We start from the raw sequence: 21633 nt of genomic DNA, 5'->3' as shown, positions 1-21633 counted from the left end.
AGGAGGGGTGGGGATCCAGAGAGACAAAAGATTCCCGCCTTGTGCCAAAGCTATAAAAGAGGGTGGAAGAGAACAAAGGAGGCTGCCAGTCATAAGAAATCCCCTAGTTACCACCTGAGCTGGAACTAACAAGGACTGTACCGGGGAAAGGATTGGGCCCAGACTAGGAAGGAGTCTAGTCTCTGAAAGAAGCTTATTGGAACATCTCTGAGAGTGAGATTTTACTTGTAAACAGTTTCTTAATGTATTAGGCTTAGACTTGCATGCTTTTGCTTTATTTTGCTTGGTGACTTACTTTGTTGTGTTATTACTTGAAACCACTTAAATCCTACTTTTTATGCTTAATAAAATCACTTTTGTTTATTAATGAAACCAGAGTAAGTGATTTAATATCTGGGGAAGCAAACAGCTGTGTATATCTCTCTATCAGTGTTTTAGAGGGTGGACAATTTATGAATTTACCCTGTATAAGCTTTATAAAGAGTAAAATGGATTTATTGGGGGTTTGGATCCCGTTGGGAACTGGGTGTCTGGGTGTTGGAGATAGGTGACCTGCTGAGCAGTTTTTGGTTAAAGTCTGCAGCTTTGGGGGTGTGGACCTGACCTGGGTCTGTGTTGCAGCAGGCTAGTGTGTCTGGCTCAACAAGGCAGGGTTCTGGAGTCCCATGCTGGCAGGGAGAATGGGCTCAGAGGTAATTCCAGCACATTAGGTGACAGTCCCAAGGGGGTCTCTGTGACCGAACCCATCACAGTGTGCACACAGCCTTCCCCAAAAGTACCAAAACATGAGGATATCACTGTCCCTAATCATATGAACAGGAACGTGTAATAGAATGTAAACAACACTGCCTTTATTGTCACAAATACTAGAAAAAAAGAAACAAGATGCAATGTTCAAGAAATTTTTGACATGATGTCAGACTTCAGTACTGTACACTCTAGTCATTGCAAAAAGAACTCTGATATGTGCAAATCTCTCAAGCCTCCTGGACTTCTTAAAATTCCACACTTAAAATACAATATAGGCTTTATATATAATTATCCCTTATGTTAAACCTACTTGTGTGCAGATCATGTGGTAAAGTGGGCTTGCATATAGGTAACAGGTTATATATAGCAACAGAAAATATTTTAATTTTATGTTGTGCCATTTATAGTCAAAATCTTTCAAATCACATTACAAATATATGAAATATTAATGAGTACTGTATGCTTACCCAGAACAACCATTTTCCTAACCACATAGTCACGAACCTTACAGTTGGTCAGATAACAAGGAATAATTGCATAGATGTTTGCAAGATTGGGACATAAACTAGACCCACACTGCTGACTAGCAAGTTCCAGCACTTTCACTATAAATGAGATTGTACTGTTATCTTTTGGAAGTGCTGGCAACAGGTGCATATTAATTTATTAACAGTATTGTGGGGTTTTAATCTATGTGGGCTGGCACTACAAGGCCCTGATTGTGCAAAGACTTTAGCGCATGTCCAGTGCCTAAAGTTAAGCATGTCTCTGAAGGATCAAGGCCCAACATGTAAAGCAACTGTATTTAAAACTATAGCAATAAAATAACATTGCCCTTCTATAGCATCTTTCATCTGTGGATTTCAAAGCACTTTACAAACATGAAGCCTCACAATATGCCTGTGAGGTAGGGAAGGATTGTTATTTCAGTTTTACAGATTGGAAAACTAAGGCATGGAGAGGTTAAGGCATTTACCGAGCGAACAGCGTCGGACGTAGAAACAGAACTAAGAAATTTCTGAAAGTTAAACACACCATAAACAGACATAGGGAACACGCCCAGTGCAATAGACAGACCGTGGGCCAAATCCAGACCACCAGACGCTTTTGAATGGACCCCAACATCTTTTTATTTACTTATTATCATTATCGTTGGGGTTTTATAAAATTATTTTCTCAGGAGTCTGGACCTTGACTATACCTTAACCAAGAAACTGGGACCTTGACAAAAAATAATTGACTACCCTCACCCAGTGTATGTATGTAAATCAGGGTTGCACAAGCGTGCAGTTAAACATGCACACACACCCACAATGTGTGTAAGGCATCAGGCGTATAAGATTTGGGGCTGTAGGGACTAATTACCCGAAACAGAGCCTGTTGGCACATAAGAGGAGCCCAGCGTGCAAGACAGCAGAACAGGCTAGCGACCGCTGGCCTGGATGGAAAAGGTGTAGCTTTCTGCAGAGGTAGCAGCCATCTCAGAGAACGTCACTACAGCCCCCCAGGATAGGAGCCTCCGCTGGCTACCGCTCCCATAGTCCAGGAGGTCCAGCCCGTACCCCTTTGCAGCCCGCAGCGGGCACGCCAAGTGGTTCTGGCCCGTGCAAGCGCGTCACGAGGCAGGAGCACGCCCCCGACGGGCGCACGGCAGAGGCCCAGCGGGAGAACTGGGGTTGTGCCAAGCAGGGCTTGGACCGGCGGCAGCCCGCGCAGGCCCCGAGCCCCGGCCGAGGAATGCGAACAATGCGCCCGGCCAGCCCCCGTTCCGGCCCGCTGCGCCGCCCTACGGCCACGGGTGCCGGCGCACGCGCACTCTGTGACCGGCGACTCAGCCGCAAGCCTGATTGTCTTGAAAGCAGGAGAGAGAGAGATGCAGCTCCCCAGGGCAAAGGGGTGACCGCCCGACGCCGGCTTTCCCGGGGGAGGTGCGGGTCCCCCCCTTACGCGGGGCTTGCATGCTCCGGTGGGAAAGCCCAGCGCCTCGTTGGGTTTGTGGTTCTCAGCTGGCTTTGCCCGGCCCCAGAGCCGGGGGCAGAGTGCAGGCATTTCTGGCGAGGTGTTATCACTTACAAGGGACTTAGGAGAATGACCTGAGCCAACCCCCGAAGGATCGGGATTGCATGGAGGCAGCGGTGGTATTGGCCATGCAAAGGTACCGTTCCGTTTCCGTATTTTAGCTTTCCAGTATATTTCAGCAATATAAACCTGAGAGTCTTGAGCAACAGTTATTCAGCGTTTTGCATACTCTTACAAATGACAGTGTAACAATGTGTTACAGTCTATTCCGTGCAAGGCGGGTTAGATTCGGTCAGTAGCAAACATGTCTTTGCTACTGTAGTCACTGCTCTGTGTTCAGCTGCATCGCGAGTAGGCCAGTGGGCATGAAAGTGGCTGTTTAAAATAGATTATTTTTGTGCTGTTTGGCATCCTGGAGGTGAGCTGTCCAGCCTAAGGGTTAGTACAGCTGTACTGGACGAGGCCTGGCTTGCTTTAGTAGGATTACCTGGAATAACCTGCCCCCGGTGCATTTTAACTTGAATTTATATCCATTGGTGAACTGAATGTTTAACTCTCTGCTTTCCTCAGGCTTGGAGGAAATGTCCTGAATGGACGATGAAATGGAGCATTTCTGTCTGCAAGAGGAAGTTGCATGAGAAGAATTTGCTGTAGCTAAGCGGCAGCACCCGCTGGGATCCTGGCTCCAGCTACTATGGCTCAATCCAGGGTCTGGAATAGCATCAAATCCATGCTGAGAAAGAACGATGACCCCTTGTTTTTGAACGACTCCAGTGCCTTTGATTTTTCAGATGAAGTGGGGGAGGAGGATTTCCCCCGGTTTAACAAGTTGCGAGTTGTGGTTTCTGATGACACTTTGGATGCAGCTCCGGACAGACCTGTCAATGGGGCTCACCTAGGTCTGCAGTCCGATGACGACTCCTTGCTGGACCGGGATATTGCTCTGCGGAGCACACAGACTAGCTCCCCCAGGACGGACACTTGTAGCAATTGCAGTAAACAGAGGGAACTAACAAAACAGAGGAAGGTGAAAAAACGGCTGACCCTGGCTGCCGTTCTCTATCTCTTCTTTATGATTGGAGAGCTCATAGGTGAGTTGGGCTTGTTTTCTTACTCCCTCAAGGGTTAATGGAAAAATGCCTCGGTGCTTTTTAGGACATTGTTTTATTACACAGTTGTTCTTTAATTATTTGCTAAAGGAGACAGTGTATCAGTTACTGAGACCCACAGATTTCAGCAGCAAGTCCAGAGAGTGCTCACAGTAAAGAAAGTAAGCATGCAATTAACATCTAAGGAAAGAGAGTTTAAAGGGACACTGCCAACATTAACTCTTCCCTGGCTGATGTTTATAAGGATCTTGTCAATAAGGAATCATAGAATATCAGAGTTGGAAGGGACCTCAGAAGGTTATCTAGTCCAACCCCCTGCTCAAAGCAGGGCCAATCACCAATTTTTGTCCCAGATCCCTAAATGGCCCCCTCAAGGATTGAACTCACAAGGCTGGGTTTAGCAGGCCAATGCTCAAACCACTGAGCTATCAGTCCTCCAAAAGAAAGTGATTGTTGAAATTAACAATTAAATTTTCCATATGCTGTTAAATGGGGGAAAATACAGACCCCCCCCAACTTGTTTCAATTATTGCCATTTTTTTCTTGTAATTATAGTTGGTGCAATATTTTCAGGCAGAAATGTATTTTTTTCAAGTTAATGGTTCTCTTTAATAGCAGAAAACCAGTGTCTGTATAAGATTTTAGGGCCTTCAAACGTTATTTATGTTCTTAGTCCCCAAATACAGCAATATAATTTAGTTCTACTATTGAAAGGGAAAAAACCCCTCATGAAACTATGAATTATAGATAAAGATCAATCACTTACAGCTTCCTGTTTTGATTCTCCCTACTGGACTAACAGACTGTCTACACTAGTCTAGCTATTTCTGTATCTTAAACCAGCAGTTCTCACAACAAATTTTTTGGGGCCTCAGAATGAAGCCACCAACTCTTGCTGGTGGCCGCACTAACAATTTTTCCTAAAATACTTAATTAACTTTAAGAAAAACAAATAAATATGCACATATACTGCCCAAATCATTTTAATTTATTTATGTAGGGTTTTTTCAGACTCAGTAATAAAAGTAATTTACAGTTGTCTTTATTCTTTACTGGGCCTAAACAGAATAGAAACACAAATAAGGTGCTTTGCATGTTCTTGTCTTAAGTGATCACTCTCCTTACAGTGTGTATGATGACACCCATTTTTTCATGTTCTGTGTGTATATAAATCTCCTCACTGTATTTTCCACTGAATGCATCCAATGAAGTAAGCTGTAGCTCACGAAAGCTTATGCTCAAATAAATTGGTTAGTCTCTAAGGTGCCACTAGTACTCCTTTTCTTTTTGTCTTTTTGTTGTTGTTGTTTCTTTTGCTTTTTTGGTTGCATTTTTCTCTTCTAAGACTTGCTAGCTGGTAAGTCTTCTGCTGTGTAAAGTGATATTTGTATGTGTATTAATATCACTTTTCACAGCAGACTTACTGAGCCCCGGCAAGCCTTGGGACAAATCAAGCCCTGTATGGGGAGGTGGGCAGGGAGGCAGTGGAGCCCAGGGACGATGGTGGGTGTGGTGAGCCTGGGGCCAGAGCCTGAAACCAGAGTCTGCCACCACATGGACAGAGCCCACAGCTCTGTGGCCAAAGCCTGGCTCCCCAACCCCAGGGAAAGTGGGGAATTCACCAGCTGCCTGCACCTCCAGTGTTTGTGTCTCTGGAGGGGGGGCAGGGCCCAACTGCTGCTGGCAGCCTTGGGAGAGGGACCACCGCTTTGCACCTTCCAGTATATTGTTAATAGTTGACCACATTGATTTTTCACCTCAAAATTGCTCCTGTTATGGATTCATTCAAAACAGTAACAAACTAATTTTCCAAGTTCAGTTTTTATTTATCTCTGACAAGCTCTTTTGATGTCAAAGCATGTTATCTCTTGCAGTTCAGGTTCAAGAGCACTGTAAATTTAAACCAAAACAGCATGATACAGCAGTCTGTAAATCTCAAAACACATATGGCTGTATATTACAGTGGAGCAGGAGCTCCAGTATAGTTAAGGAAAAGGCCAGCTCTCTGCTTAAAGCTCAACTATTCTCAGTGTTCTAATATCTGGACCAATGGCACCTTAGAGACTAACCAATTTATTTGAGCATAAGCTTTCGTGAGCTACAGCTCACTTCATCGGATGCTGCTACTCTGAAACCTAATATCTGGACCGTTACTTGGATTCACTTACAGTGAAAAGACACAGTGCAAGTAAGAGACAGGTGCTGTGTGCACCTGCCCTTTGCTCAAACACTGAGCCTGTTCCCCCAACAGAATACCACACAATTCTATATTGAAATGATGCAGACTGGAACCTCAAGGTACACATGCACCTCCTTCCTTTGATAAAATGCAGGTGATTCAGACCCAGATCTCTGCATATCACAGTCACAGCTCTATGACACTCCTCAAACTAATCCCCAGATCTCCTCATATCACAAACACACCTTTACCAAGCTACTCCACCTCCTGCCTCCACCATTCACTACAGCTACCCTTACAACTCTGAAAGAAACTGGAATGCATACAGATCATTCCCAGTGGCTATTGCCAGCTCCAGGTAGAGTTAAGGTTGTGTGGGCATCTACCTTAATTCTGTATTTCCTGGTTTTCAGAAGTCTGAGTTTTGCCGAACTTGATATTCTGGAAGGACACAAGCTATCATTAGGCATCTTTAACTCTGCCTTAATGACGTTTTTTTTGCCATTATTCTTGAAGAGCTTATTGTGATATAACCATGAAAGAAACTCTAAAGTTGAGAGTCACATGGCGGTGGACACAAAACTACATCATCACCAATATTTAATCATTGTTAAGAGGCATAGTATTTACCTTCTAATCACTATTAACTTTTCATTTAAATAGCATAATGTACTACCATGTCTTTTGGAGTTGTTCATGCCATTTAAGTGCCTACTTGGTGCCACTTAAACTCTTGAAGAACACAAAGTATTTCTGCCATCCACTTCCCCCTGACTTGTTCTATTGCCACTTTGTTTTCAAAAGTGGAAAATGGTATGATGTCAGTGCATCAATGTATCTATCAGTTATTAGACTTTCAGATGCACTGAACTGGGTTTTTACTTATGACCACACAACTTCTTGTAAATACTTCTTTGTAAATATTGTAATTTCAATACACAACTGTAAATCTGGAAGCATGAATTAGTTATAATTTGAATTCACTATTAAAAGGGAAGGTTAAAAACTTTTGAAAGTATAGGAGCTGATGGCTCAAGGGACAGGTAATAGTATAGATCAGTGGTTCTCAAACTTTTGTACTGGTGACCCCTTTCACATAGCACGGCTCTGAGTGCGACCCCCCCCTTATAAATTAAAAATACTTTTTATATATTTAACACCATTATAAATGCTGGAGGCAAAGCGGGGTTTGGGGTGGAGGCTGACAGCTCGCGACCTCCCAAGTAATAATCTCATGAGCCACCTGAGGGGTCCTGACCCGCAGTTTGAGAACCCCTGATATAGAGGACTTGCTGCCACTTGTTTACCATTCAAATTCATTTCAGTGCTGACAAAGTCTGCTGGCTGATCAATGGCCCCTGTGAAATGAATTAGTGGTCTCAGGAGAGTCATTCACATCACTAAACTTGCTTCCCTCTCATTCCTTGAGTTGATCTCCCAGGGGAGTTTGTGTTACATTGGTGAGCCAGAAGTTAGTACAAGATGGGCAGTGGCAGTGCCTGAACTATGGATAAATAAAGAGCTTCATTCCTGACAATCTGGCACCTGTCAAGAGTACTAAATTCATTATTTAAAAAAAAAATGGTTGGAAATCACTGTGCCATTTTTTCCGTGATCAGCATTGCCATGGCTTTCAGGAGTATTTTATCTGTATCTGTATTTAGCTAAAACAGAGGTCCCAAAAGTGTAGGGTGTACCCCCTAGAGGTGTGCAGAGGAACATTGGGGGGGCGCGGCAGGGCCAGGCCAGCACCCATGGGTGGCGGAAAGGGAGCACAACCCAGCTCCTTCCCACCCCCTGCTCTGCTCCAATACCACCCCTAGCCACATCCTCGGCTCTTGGCCCGGCACCTGGCCCCATCCCCAGGCTCAGTGTAGGTCTGCACCTGGCCCCTGCCCCAGTCTCGGCAGCTGGCTGTGGATCCGTTCCCATCCCAGGGATACGGCTAGGGGTAAGGGCAGGGGCAGGAGTGGAGTTGCAGCTGGCCGCAGGCCTGGCTGCTGGCCCCCACCACAGCCCGGCTGCAGCTCTGCTTCTGCCCCCGCCCCCAACCTCAGACCCTGGCTCGGACCCCACTCCTGGCCTGAGACCTACCCACAGATGCAAGCCCAGTCTTGGCCCCTTTACCCCTGTCTGTGTCCCCCACTCTGGGACCTGGGTCCGGGGGTGGCAGGGGAGGCAGACACGGGTAAGGGGGGTGCAACCCTCAAAAGTTTGGGGACCACTGAGCTAAAAATAACCATTTTAAAAACAGGAAGATTAAACTTTTCTTGATTTAGCTTTTTAAAAATAAGTGTAGAAGATGGTGGTGGTGAAGCAGCTTAATTTTATACAGTGGAAATCATAATTAATGTGCCGAAACCACTACCTTGTGTTGACCTTATACCTTTGAATAATGACTTTATCTGCACTACATCTGTGGTGTATTTGAAAACGCCATTGTTCAAATCTAAAAAATATATACTTTACCAAACCTCTCAGGGAAAAACTAGGAGAAAGTCCATTTGTCAGACATACACTAGGTAATTGACATTTGTTGTCTATCCCATTTTAGTTTAATTAGAGGCCTTATCTCAGGATCACATGGTAATGGCAAGCAGTGACCTTGCCCTTTAGCTTTTCCTTCAATGGTTAGTCATTGATAAGACTTACACAATCCATGAACTAATTATGGATGAGGCTCTTAACTTTGAACATATTACAGAGACCTGGTTGAATGACAACCCTGTTCTTTTTGCAGATACAGACTAACACGGCTGCTACTCTGAAATCTGTCAACTTGCCCTGTCAGTTGGTTGTGCTTTTTCTGACTGTGTTTGTGGTTTAGCATGATTGACAGGTGAATCTGGCAGAGTCTGATCTCAGGTGTAGAAAATGCCTTATCACAGGGACAGATTGATGTAGTATGAGACTCCCAGGATAAAATGAATTTAGGAATTTTGGCTGTGTACCAATCTCACTGCTCAATGGAATTCCTGGCTGAGCTTGTTGAGCCTGCTACTGGAGTCACTGACTGATGCCCAGATCCTCAAAGGCATTTAGATGCCCAGCTCCCATTTATTTGACCTCTGAGGATCCAAGTCTGAGATTTCTTCATGGGGGTGACTTCAGTATCATTCACCATGTCTCTTGTGGATTTGTTTGAGACTTCCTGGCTTCCAAGTGGTGTGTGACTCAGCTTATGCTCATGTGTACACCACACATCTGATTTAGAGACAGAACTGGCAATAGGGTGGGTTTAAAATAAAACTACACCTTAATCATGATCAGATAGATCATCATTGTTTTTCGCTTGAGATCAGCACTTTTCTAAGCTTGGTCAAGGTGGTGGATCTTTCCAACTAAAATACTTATATGGCCCCCATCTTCATAGTAGCTGAGTACCTCACAATCTTTTGATGTATTTTTCCTCACCTCCCTTGTGGGATGTATTATCCCCATTTTATAGATGGTGCACTGAGGCATAGAGACACTAAGTGATTTTCCCAAAGACCCTGGAAGTTTGTGGCAGAGCAGGAAATTGAACCTGGGTCTCCCAAGCTCCAGGCTAGCCCCCTGAACAACGGGCCTACTGCCCTAACCAAACTTCCTCTCCTGATCTGTTTCTGTGGCCCTTCCTCTGGGCCTCAAGTTCCAAAACATTCTGAGGAAATTTAGTGCTCAGTCATCTGGGAAGCTTTGCATTTGATCCTATAGCAGGGGTGGGCAAACTTTTTGGCCTGAGGGCCACATTGGGATGTGAAACCGTATGGAGGGCCGGGTAGGTAAGGCTGTGCCCCTCAAACAGCCTGGCCCCCGGCCCTGCCCCCTATTTACTCCCTCCCACTTCCCGTCTCCTGACTGCCCCCTCCTAGAACCCCCCTGCCCCAAATCGACCCCCCGGGATCCCACCCCCTGTCCAACCCCCCCTGCACCCTGACTGCCCCGACCTATCCATAGCCCCACCTCCTGACAGGCCCCCCGGGACTCCCACGTCCTATCCAACCCTCCCTGTTCACCGACCCCTGACTGCCCCGGGACCCCCCGCCCCATCCAACCGCCCCCTGCTCCCTGTCCCCTGACTGCCCCCCGGGACCCGCTACCCAACCCCTCCACCGCCCCGTTACCATGCCGCTCCGGAGGAGGAACAGCGTGGGAGGAGCTGGGGGCAAGCCTCCAAGGTCAGAAGCTCAAGGGCCAGGCAGTACGGTCCCGCGGGCCAGATGTGGCCCGCAGGCCGTAGTCTGACCACCTCTGTCCTATAGGATATTATAACAATGTGTTTTCTGTGAACTTTGACACACTGGGACTGTGATCAGATTTGCCTTTGCAGCACCCTCTTGTGGCCCATCAGGGCACGACTCACCCAGCTGCATGTCTCTGTAGGTAGGTTCACTGTCTTTTGCAAGGGTTGATGTAGCAGTGCTTTAGCCATCTGGCCAAGGTACACATCAGTCCTTTTGGGATGTTAAGGTCCAAACAAAGTCAGGAAAAACCACAACTCAAAACCAGGGTCATCTGGTGAACATTCAGCAGGACCCCACCCATATGTTTAGAGCTCATCCTCAAACAGTCAGTATTTCAGCCAGTCTCCCAAGGTCTGGTTATCTATTCTGACAGGAGGCTCAACAAACCAGCAGGCTATCTCAGGCTATGTCTACACTACAGCTTATGTTGGCATAATTTATGTGGCTCGGGGTGGGGGGGGAGGTAAATAAATCACCCTCCTGAGCGACGTAAATTACACCAACATAAGTCTGGTGTGAACAGTGCTATGTCGGCAGGAGAGCTTCTCCCGCCAACTTAGCTTCTACCGCTCACGGGGGCTGGAGTAGTTAAGACGAAAGGAGAGCTCTCTCCCATCGGCGTAGAGCAGCTGCATTGCAGCCTCAGAGGAATTTGTCTGATAAAGTGATGAGCAACCAGTGTGGGAGGGAAGCTAGACTGGAAGTTGGATCTCAGACTTAAGTATATAGTGATCAATACCACCACCAACTATAATGTACGCTATCGGTGCATGCCTGTGTGTGTAGATAAAGATAGATTTTTGTTTTGTTGATCATGCAGTCAACCAATTTGTGAGCTTTCCTTTGCTATACCTGGCCCTTAATTGTCTGTCCAATAAGGATCCTCAGGTTTTCCTGTAATGCAAATTTTTAATATTACACAAAGACCAGGCAGTGAGAAATGATGGAAACAAACAAGCTCTTATCAGAGATTTTTCATTTCTGAAAATGGAGATTCAGGCCTGCAAGGGGACATTTTATATTTGGTTGAAGCTGCAGGTTCAAGGACAATTTCAGGCTGCTCCCAGAACCGTGGGGAAACCTGACCCATTGCTGAACTGACACTGAAGATGTAGTCTCTTTTGAGTGCATGTGCAGAACTCCCATTAGCATTGTGCGTGAAAGGAAGACGACATCTTTATTAGGTTAACCCCTTCCAGGCATCTATTACAGATATTGACAACTGCTTCAGGACAAATTGATCATTTTGACCTTCTGATCTGAGGAAATTTATCTCCGCACAGCCCACAATTATTAGAAGGGAGTTAAATTACATAGAAATGGAAAGAAATATTTCAGAATGGAAGGGTTGGCAATGGCTGCTGGGACAGGGAACAATGAGGCTTAAGATTTAATGGTAAAAAAAGGAGGACAGGCTGAATTTCTTTGCCATTTAGTCATTGGAGCTCAGCCCATGTTTCAAAATGTCAAAAAACTTTTCAGTCTTGGCTTAATAAATTAATCAGCTGATTAAACACACACAAAATAACAAAGAAAAAAGACACTAAGCTACTTTAGGCCTGATCCTGCAGAACCTTATTCAAGCAAGTGGTCTCACTGACTTCAGTGAGACCACTTGTGTCAGTAAAGCTTGGAGGACTGAGCCTTTTCCACTTACCTAATCTGTTTAAGTATTTATACTGTATTTATCACCATGGTAGCTTTAAGAAATAGCATGGCACATTGATTGCAATGCGAAAAACCACCAGCTCCATCACCACACTTCATTACTTGCTCAATGTACCATTCTGAATGCACTTTGTTGTAAACTACACCCAAAGGATGTTTTGCAGAGTGGTTCATATCACATGCCCTAACTTTTCCAATTTCATTTCAGGTGGATATGTTGCTAATAGTCTAGCCATCATGATGGATGCACTTCATATGCTAACTGACCTCAGTGGTATTCTTTTGACTCTGCTTGCTTTGTGGCTCTCTGCAAAATCTCCCACAAAAAAGTTCACCTTTGGATTTCACCGCTTAGGTACGTAGCTGCCAGAGTTTACTGTTATAGCAGTGTTGTAAATGATAACTATAAGGAAAGTTTGACTGCAGAGATGTAGTGTAGAGCATTAAATAACTATCAGAAATGAGGTTATGTAAATCTAGAAATAGCTTTATATTTTAGGGGCCTGATTCTCATTTACGTGAAGGGCCCTTTACAATGCTCTGTCCATAGCAGGTGGCAGACAGCTGGCAATGCTGGCTTTATGACACCTGGGAATTTCCCTAGGCAGAGTGGCACAAAAGTGACAGACTGGGGCCCAGGATTTGACATGGTCTCCCCAGACCGAGGTTGTGTTACATTCATACCCCTTCCTGGAAGAGGTTCCAATGCTCCTACCTGTGCTGTATCTATTTGTGTGGCCAAATAGGAGACTATGTTCTTCTTGGCTGTCAGACCGTAGCCTTTCATGAGAACTAACATCACTGAAAAGTTTAATAAAATACCCAAAGTGGCAGGCATGTCTTTTTTTTCTTTATTACTTTGCTGAGCATTCAGAAGGCGCCATTTCTGTTGGTAGTATCTTTTTAATAACTGTGCATTAGAGGCCTATTTAGGAAACTCATGTCACAGTGATTACTTCATGTTAAATTATGTAGGAAAAGTACAGCCTTTTCCTTGCAAATAATTCAGCATAGTGATTCATCATCACCTGAATAAGAATCTTCCAATCTAAAGACTTATCTACAGAGAGTATGTTGAACATATATAGCTACAGAAAGACCAGCACTGATGTATAAAGCCTTCAGTTAGGTCTGCACTGATCCGATGAAGTGAGCTGTAGCTCACGAAAGCTTATGCTCAAATAAATTGGTTAGTCTCTAAGGTGCCACTAGTACTCCTTTTCTTACTGCAAAGAATGTGTTCTTAACTTGGGGTAACTAACCCCTGTTAGCTGACTCAGGGTAAAATTGCAGCAAAGATAAGGCAATTTTTAACTTGGGTGAGCAGCTCAAGTTAAAGCCAGTAGAAGAGCCTAGAGTTGAATTTGAGCTGTTAACACAAGGTAAAAGCTGAGTTGTTATGTCTTTGCTACTGTTGGAATCTGGGTTAGCTAACCCAATTTAAGGATCTGGCAAATTCAGAGTTAAGTTTTTAGTGCTTGACTTATCTCTTAGGAATGAAAGTTTATTTGGCTTTCTGTCAAGTAGGTTCTGATGAGTGGGTGATTTTACAGATTATAATCTAAATGCTGCTTGTTGCTCCCAGGATATGGGCCTTGCCTAAGGAATCTAACAAGGTAGGACAGGAAATTCCTCCTACAAGCCAGTGATGAGGCTCAGTGTAGATGTGCAGCCACTCCATTGTCCGTAGTAATATTAGCTGTCCAAGCAACTAGGACCCCTGTGCACCCCTCAGTTTTGAAAGATTAAGTTTAAGATGATGAAATCTATTGAGCCAAATAGACCGCTTCTCTGGCTCACCACAACCCCTATCATTATATCAATGTTATCTGTATTACAGGTTTCAGAGTAGCAGCCATGTTAGTCTGTATTCACAAAAAGAAAAGGAGTACTTGTGGCACCTTAGAGACTAACAAATTTATTAGAGCATAAGCTTTCGTGAGCAACAGCTCACTTCATCGGATGCATTCAGTGGAAAATACAGTGGGGAGATTTTATATACACAGAGAACATGAAACAATGGGTGTTACCATACAGACTGTAACAAGAATGACCAGGAAAGGTGAGCTATTACCAGCAGGAGAGCAGGGTGTGTGGGGGGGAACCTTTTGTAGCGATAATCAAAGTGGGCCATTTCCAGCTCTTTACAAGAACAGTAGAGCACCTGGAGGAACCCCACGTGCTTGGTGTGGTACATACACACAATCACCATCCCAAAGTGCTTACAATCAGTGGGCCAGACTTACTTATGCTGAGTAGTACCTTACTTCACAAGTAGTTCTATTGACTTTAGAGGGTTCCTTTAGAAATAAGGTACCACTCAGTGTGAGTGATAGTCACCACAATCTAGCCCTAAATGCAGAAGGCACACAAAAAGAGTGTGAGAAAGGAAGTGTTGACCTGTTCTACAGAGGAGGAAGTGATACACAGAGAGATTAAATGACTTGCCCAAGATCACACAGGAAGTCTGTGGCAGAGCTGGGTCTCAGTCCAGTGTAGTCTTGCCAGGTGTCCGGTTTTTGATCGGAACGCCCGGTCGAAAAAGGACCCTGGCTGCTCTGATCAGCACTGCTGACCAGGCCAGTAAAAGTCCAGTTGGTGGCACAGTGGGGTTAAGGCAGGTTCCCTGCCTGCCCTGGCTCCGTGCAGCTCCCAGAAGCAGCCAGCACATCCGGTTCCTAGGCTCAGGGGCAGCCATGGGGACTCCACGTGCTGCCCCTGCCGCCAGCACTGGTTCCGCAGCTTCCATTGGCAGAGAACTGCGGCCAATGGGAGCTGTGGAGATGGTGTTTGCAGGAGTGGATAGCGCACAGAGCCTGCTGGCCCCTCTGCCTAGGAGATCCCGGTTGCTTCTGGGAGCTGCCTGAGGTAAGTGCTGCCTGGCTAGAGCCCACACCCCGAACCCTCTGCCCCAGCCCTGAGCCCCTTCCTACACCCAAACTCCCTCCCAGAGCCCGCACCCTGAACCCCATCCCACACCCCAACCTCCTGCCCCAGCTCTGAGCCCCCTCCTGTACCCAAACTCCCTCCTGGAGCCCCCTCACACCTCAAACCCCTCATCCCTGGCCCCACCCCAAGAGCCCACACCCCCCAGCCAAAGCCTGCACCCTCCCTGCACTCCAACCCCTGCCCCATCCCTGAGCCCCCTCCTCCATCCTGAACCCCTCATTTCTGGCCCCACCCCAGAGCCTGCACCCTCAGCTGGAGCCCTCACCCCCACCCCCTGCCCCAGCCTGGTGAAAGTGAGAAAAGGTGGGGGGAGAGTGGGGACGGGGCCTCAGAGAAGGGGAGGGCAGGGGCTGGGCCTCTGGGAAGTGGTGGGGCAGGGGGTGGGGCAAGAGTGTTCAGTTTTGTCCGATTAGAAAGTTGGCAACCTAGTCCAATGCCTTAACCACAATACTATCTTTCCTCTACTCCATGCTACTGGGGAGAGAAGCATCACAGAGAACTTTGCTGTGTGCATGGGTTTTCCTATACAACTTTTATTTCCCTGTGCAGCAGCAGTTCTGGTGTGTTGAGGACCTTCCAGTACCACAAAGGGGAAAGGAAACATTTGCCCTAGTATGTGCTACATATTCTTGAGTTCTTATTCTGACTCTGGTATGATTCTTTCTGTGGTATTGAGAAAATTACTTCACCTCTTCCTATTTTAGGCCTCTATAAAGTATAAGAATTATTTACCAACCTCAGGTGTTGGGAGGATTAATTAGTTCATGGTTGTATATAACTGTGAAGATGAAAAGTGCTTTTTATGTTGTAACTGTATTAATTAATAATGTGTGATTGCAGGTCTTGAATTGTAAACATTTTAACAGGAACGTTAGCTTTTTATGCTTTATGAAATATCAGGCTTTACTATTTCTGCTTTACTGTGGTTTAAAATACATGCTTTTGCAATGAATTCCAAAGTCTATTTTAGCTCAGTACTTACATAATGTAATGAAGTTTACAATTCATATTTCAGATTTTATAGCAGTAGGTAGCAGATTCATTAGCTTCATCACCTAACCCTACAACCCTCGACCATTAATTAGTCACTCAAGCAATACTGCGTAATACTATACAGTAGCAAGGCTCATTGGGGCTCTAACAAGAAAGGATCTGCCAGCATTTCCATTAGAATCATTTCTTTCAAGAGTTTTTAATTTTGTTGTATGAGTTACCTTTACACTGAAACATGACCTTTCAGGTTTGCCCCAGAGCACTCTTTGGGCAATATGAATACACACAGAAGTCTCTTGGGTACTGTTTTGAGTTATTAAGCCTCATTTTTTAAAAAAGTAAAATTTTTTCAGAGGTTTTTGTATGCATGTAGAGCTCAAAAACTAATGTGTATATAGAAATGAAGTGACCTGAGACCAACCTAAGACAAAAATGAAGGATCAGAGAAGTTCATTAAAAAAAAAAATTGGAAGCTATTTTTTTTAACCGTTTTCTTGAAAATATTTGACAGTCCTGGAAACTTTCACTAAGATTGCTCTGGGCTCAGCAGGAGACTTGCATCTCATTGGGTTTTTTTTACACTAGCAACAAATATTTGAGAGTTTAAGTAGAGGAAGAACAATTGTGGCTCAGGGATTTTTCCACAGCTTTTCCATGGGAGCTTAGCTGGCTCTAACTCAATTATTCTACTTTCTAATGCTTCTCATTCAAGGATTTCAAAGCACTTTACAAACATTAATTCAAGGAGCCTCACAGTACCTCTGTGAGCGATCTAAGTATAGTTTTCATTTTACTGCTGGGGACACGTAAGAGGTTAACATATACAAGGATTTACTTGCTTAATCTGAGGCACCCAAATTTGATCATTCTGGCCTAAGGGCCCAGTGCCACACAAACCAGTTGTACAGCTGGTAATGGAACAAGAGATTCCCCAGCTCTTCACGACACATTCTCTTAAAAAGAAAAGGAGTACTTGTGGCACCTTAGAGACTAACCAATTTATTTGAGCATGAGCTTTCGTGAGCTACAGCTCACTTCATCCGATGCATACTGTGGAAAGTGTAGAAGACATTATATACACAGAGACCATGAAACAATACCCCCTCCCACCCCACTGTCCTGCTGGTAATAGCTTATCTAAAGTGATCACTCTCCTTATAATGTGTATGATAATCAAGTTGGGCCATTTCCAGCACAAATCCAGGTTTTCTCACCCTCCCCCCCCCCACAAACTCACTCTTCTGCTGGTAATAGCCCATCCAAAGTGACCACTCTCTTTACAATGTGTATGATAATCAAGGTGGGCCATTTCCAGCACAAATCCAGTTTTTCTCACCCCCTCCTTTCCCCCCCCCCCAATACCACACACACAAACTCACTCTCCTGCTGGTAATAGCTTATCCAAAGTGAATACAGACTAACACGGCTGTTACTCTGAAACCTGTTATTGTAAGGAGAGTGGTCAGTTTGGATGAACTATTACCAGCAGGAGAGTGAGTTTGTGGGGGGGGGAGGGTGAGAAAACCTGGATTTGTGCTGGAAATGGCCCAACTTGATTATCGTACACATTGTAAGGAGAAAAAAGAAAAGGAGTACTAGTGAGCTGTAGCTCACGAAAGCTCATGCTCAAATAAATTGGTTAGTCTCTAAGGTACCACAAGTCCTCCTTTTCTTTCTGCGAATACAGACTAACACGGCTGTTATTCTGAAACCTGTTATTGTAAGGAGAGTGATCAGTTTAGATAGGCTATTACCAGCAAGAGAGTGGGGTGGGAGGAGGTATTGTTTCATGGTCTCCGTGTATATAATGTCTTCTGCAGTTTCCACAGTATGCATCCGATGAAGTGAGCTGTAGCTCACGAAAGCTTATGCTCAGATAAATTGGTTAGTCTCTAAGGTGCCACAAGTACTCCTTTTCTTTCTCCTTACAATGTGTATGATAATCAAGGTGGGCCATTTCCAGCATAAATCCAAGTTTAACCAGAACATCTGCGGGGGGGTGAGTGGGGGTAGGAAAAAACAAGGGGAAACAGGCTACCTTGCATAATGACTTAGCCACTCCCAGTCTCTATTTAAGCCTAAATTAATAGTATCCAATTTGCAAATGAATTCCAATTCAACAGTTTCTCGCTGGAGTCTGGATTTGAAGTTTTTTTGTTTTAAGATAGCGACCTTCATGTCTGTGATTGCATGACCAGAGAGATTGAAGTGTTCTCCGACTGGTTTATGAATGTTCTAATTCTTGACATCTGATTTGTGTCCATTTATTCTTTTACGTAGAGACTGTCCAGTTTGACCAATGTACATGGCAGAGGGGCATTGCTGGCACATGATGGCATATATCACATTGGTGGATGTGCAGGTGAACAAGCCTCTGATAGTGTGGCTGATGTTATTAGGCCCTGTGATGGTGTCCCCTGAATAGATATGTGGGCACAGTTGGCAATGGGCTTTGTTGCAAGGATAGGTTCCTGGGTTAGTGGTTCTGTTGTGTGGTATGTGGTTGTTGGTGAGTATTTGCTTCAGGTTGGGGGCTGTCTGTAGGCAAGGACTGGCCTGTCTCCCAAGATTTGTGAGAGTGTTGGGTCATCCTTCAGGATAGGTTGTAGATCCTTAATAATGCGTTGGAGGGGTTTTAGTTGGGGGCTGAAGGTGACGGCTAGTGGCGTTCTATTATTTTCTTTGTTAGGCCTGTCCTGTAGTAGGTGACTTCTGGGAACTCTTCTGGCTCTATCAATCTGTTTCTTCACTTCCGCAGGTGGGTATTGTAGTTGTAAGAATGCTTGATAGAGATCTTGTAGGTGTTTGTCTCTGTCTAAGGGGTTGGAGCAAATGCGGTTGTATCACAGAGCTTGGCTGTAGACGATGGATCGTGTGGTGTAGTCAGAGTGAAAGCTGGAGGCATGTAGGTAGGAATAGCGGTCAGTAGGTTTCCGGTATAGGGTGGTGTTTATGTGACCATTGTTTATTAGCACTGTAGTGTCCAGGAAGTGGATCTCTTGTGTGGACTGGACCAGGCTGAGGTTGATGGTGGGATGGAAATTGTTGAAATCATGGTGGAATTCCTCAAGGGCTTCTTTTCCATGGGTCCAGATGATGAAGATGTCATCAATATAGCGCAAGTAGAGTAGGGGCGTTAGGCGTGAGAGATCTTGTAGGTTTAGCCGTGGAACCCCGACCTGGGATATTCTATCTACTACCTAAGATCCATAAACCTGAAAATCCTGGGCGCCCCATCATCTCAGGCATTGGCACCCTGACAGCAGGATTGTCTGGCTATGTAGATTCCCTCCTCAGGCCCTACGCTACCAGCACTCCCAGCTACCTTCGAGACACCACTGACTTCCTGAGGAAACTACAGTCCATCGGTGATCTTCCTGATAACACCATCCTGGCCACTATGGATGTAGAAGCCCTCTACACCAACATTCCACACAAAGATGGACTACAAGCCGTCAAGAACACTATCCCCGATAATGTCACGGCTAACCTGGTGGCTGAACTTTGTGACTTTGTCCTTACCCATAACTATTTTACATTTGGGGACAATGTATACCTTCAGATCAGCGGCACTGCTATGGGTACCCGCATGGCCCCACAGTATGCCAACATTTTTATGGCTGAATTAGAACAACGCTTCCTCAGCTCTCGTCCCCTAACGCCCCTACTCCACCCCCCCCACACACAAACTCACTCTCCTGCTGGTAATAGCCCATCCAAAGTGACCACTCTCTTTACAATGTGTATGATAATCAAGGTGGGCCATTTCCAGCACAAATCCAGTTTTTCTCAACCCCCCCCCCCCCTTTTTTTTTCTCCCAAATACCACACACACAAACTCACTCTCCTGCTGGTAATAGCTTATCCAAAGTGAATATAGACTAACAGGGCTGTTACTCTGAAACCTGTTATTGTAAGGAGAGTGGTCAGTTTGGATGAGCTATTACCAGCAGGAGAGTGAGTCTGTGTGTGTGTGTTTTGGGGACGGGGGGTGGGGGTGAGAAAACCTGGATTTGTGCTGGAAATGGCCCACCTTGATTATCATACACATTGTAAAGAGAGTGGTCACTTTGGATGGGCTATTACTAGCAGGAGAGTGAGTTTGTGGCGGAGGGGGGGGGGGGCGGGCGGAGGGTGAGCAAACCTGGATTTGTGCTGGAAATGGCCCAACTTGATTATCATACACATTGTAAGGAGAGTGATTACTTTAGATAAGCTATTACCAGCAGGAGAGTGGGGTGGGAGGAGGTATTGTTTCATGGTCTCTGTGTATATAATGTCTTCTGCAGTTTCCACAGTATGCATCGGATGAAGTGAGCTATAGCTCACGGAAGCTTATGCTCAAATAAATTGGTTAGTCTTTAAGGTGCCACAAGTACTCCTTTTCTTTTTGCAAATACAGACTAACACGGCTGTTACTCTGAAACCTGTCATTCTCCTAAAAGTCTTTACATTAAGAACCTTGTTATCAAATAATTTAACCCCACCATTAGTCTGAATTTCATGAAAGATATTATATAGAGAGAGCAGTGAATAATAAAAATTCAGCAAAAAAGAGCGAGCGTCACTGATTCTGGTACAGAATAGAAAGCACCCTTTTCAAAAAAGCTGAGAATATGCATTAAATATCTCATGGCTTCTTAAACTGATGCACTCTGCACTTATTTTTTAGGTTACCTATATAGATATTAATGTTGGCAACATTACAAATACAATTAACTGTATTTCTATAACTACAGTTTTTAGTACTCTGAATTTCCAATACTTGAGAGAGCATTTTCATTTGTAAAAGGATTCCAGCAGCATCTAGCACATTAGCACTATTGATTATCTGTTTGCATTTCAGAGGAAATTAGCACTGCTATCACCTATTTCACCGCTATTTAAATGCGGAATGTATGTTGTGTCCTAGGCTTAATTCTCTTTGCAGCGATGAAAAGTAAGTGGATAAACTCAGAATCCTAGAATGGTTAGAAAAAATGGGGATGAAATATAGACAGAACATGCAAGTTTGGAATGGGTTACTACACCTTTAAAACCAAAAGTACTTCAGTTTAACCATGATTTAAGTGGAGATGTCTCTTTTCAACTAACTGGTTTAATCATAGATAGAGAATTTGGTAGCTCTCCATTGCTGGTGAGATTATGTCAATAGCTACAGAACTGATTGATCCCTTTAGACAGTGCTTGGTTAATTTAATGAGAAATGAGGGATTGCAGACAGACCAAATTCACATTGCCAGCAAGAAAGGGATTTCATTATAATCTTTTGCCAGGAAAAGCACTGGTTTCAGGCAGCTACAGAGAAAATTGCTTTGAATTAAAACAAAACTAATAAGTAGTCTGCTGGTGTATGGTAATGGAATGTGATTCATATGCCAACATTTCACATGACTGACGAATCTAAGAAATTGTGTTGTTTTAAGGACATCAGCATGAATAATTTGTTTCATAAAGAACTCCTGAAATTGCATGGATAACTCCAGGATTTTTTAAAGATGGGTATCTTTCTGACATCATCTCAGATCATGATGGCTGCCTCTCAGTGCCTGGTTAGAGCTTTATAATGCTGGTTCTTATCCAGGCAGTGACAGACTGAACAGCTGAGTGTGTTGGTGTGAGTTTCTTCCTGCCAACCCGATTTTAAAATTCAGCCTACGGCCCAAGTGATTCTGGTAACATCAAAAGCTTGTACAGAGCACACTTTTTACAATCATGTTGAATAAGTAAAATGAGGACA

At 44.6% G+C, this 21633-nt stretch overlaps 1 protein-coding gene across 10 annotated transcripts in view; it reads left to right on the top strand.

The window, feature by feature from the left end:
• Positions 1-2375: 2375 nt before the first annotated feature.
• SLC30A4 (solute carrier family 30 member 4) overlaps positions 2376-21633 on the top strand; it is a 32384-nt gene continuing 13126 nt past the window's right edge. For 6 of the 10 annotated variants that reach the window (XR_012154015.2, XM_073303986.2, XM_073303990.2 and 3 more), the window contains exons 1-3: positions 2376-2905; positions 3340-3860; positions 12160-12306. Coding sequence is in view for 9 of the 10 variants with exons in the window: in XM_073303986.2 (XP_073160087.1) it covers positions 3464-3860; positions 12160-12306 (544 nt within the window). In the remaining variant the exon portion in view is untranslated. Of the gene's footprint in view, positions 2906-2999; positions 3208-3339; positions 3861-12159; positions 12307-18173; positions 18242-21633 lie in introns of those variants that run through there. The other 4 variants (XM_073303992.2, XM_073303991.2, XM_073303993.2 and 1 more) reach the window with 4 other exon arrangements.

This window comes from Lepidochelys kempii, chromosome 10, assembly GCF_965140285.1.
Source record: "Lepidochelys kempii isolate rLepKem1 chromosome 10, rLepKem1.hap1, whole genome shotgun sequence".
Lineage (NCBI taxonomy): Eukaryota > Metazoa > Chordata > Testudines > Cheloniidae > Lepidochelys > Lepidochelys kempii.
Note: the sequence above shows the minus strand (reverse complement) of the source record. Positions and strands in the feature narration are given on the sequence as shown.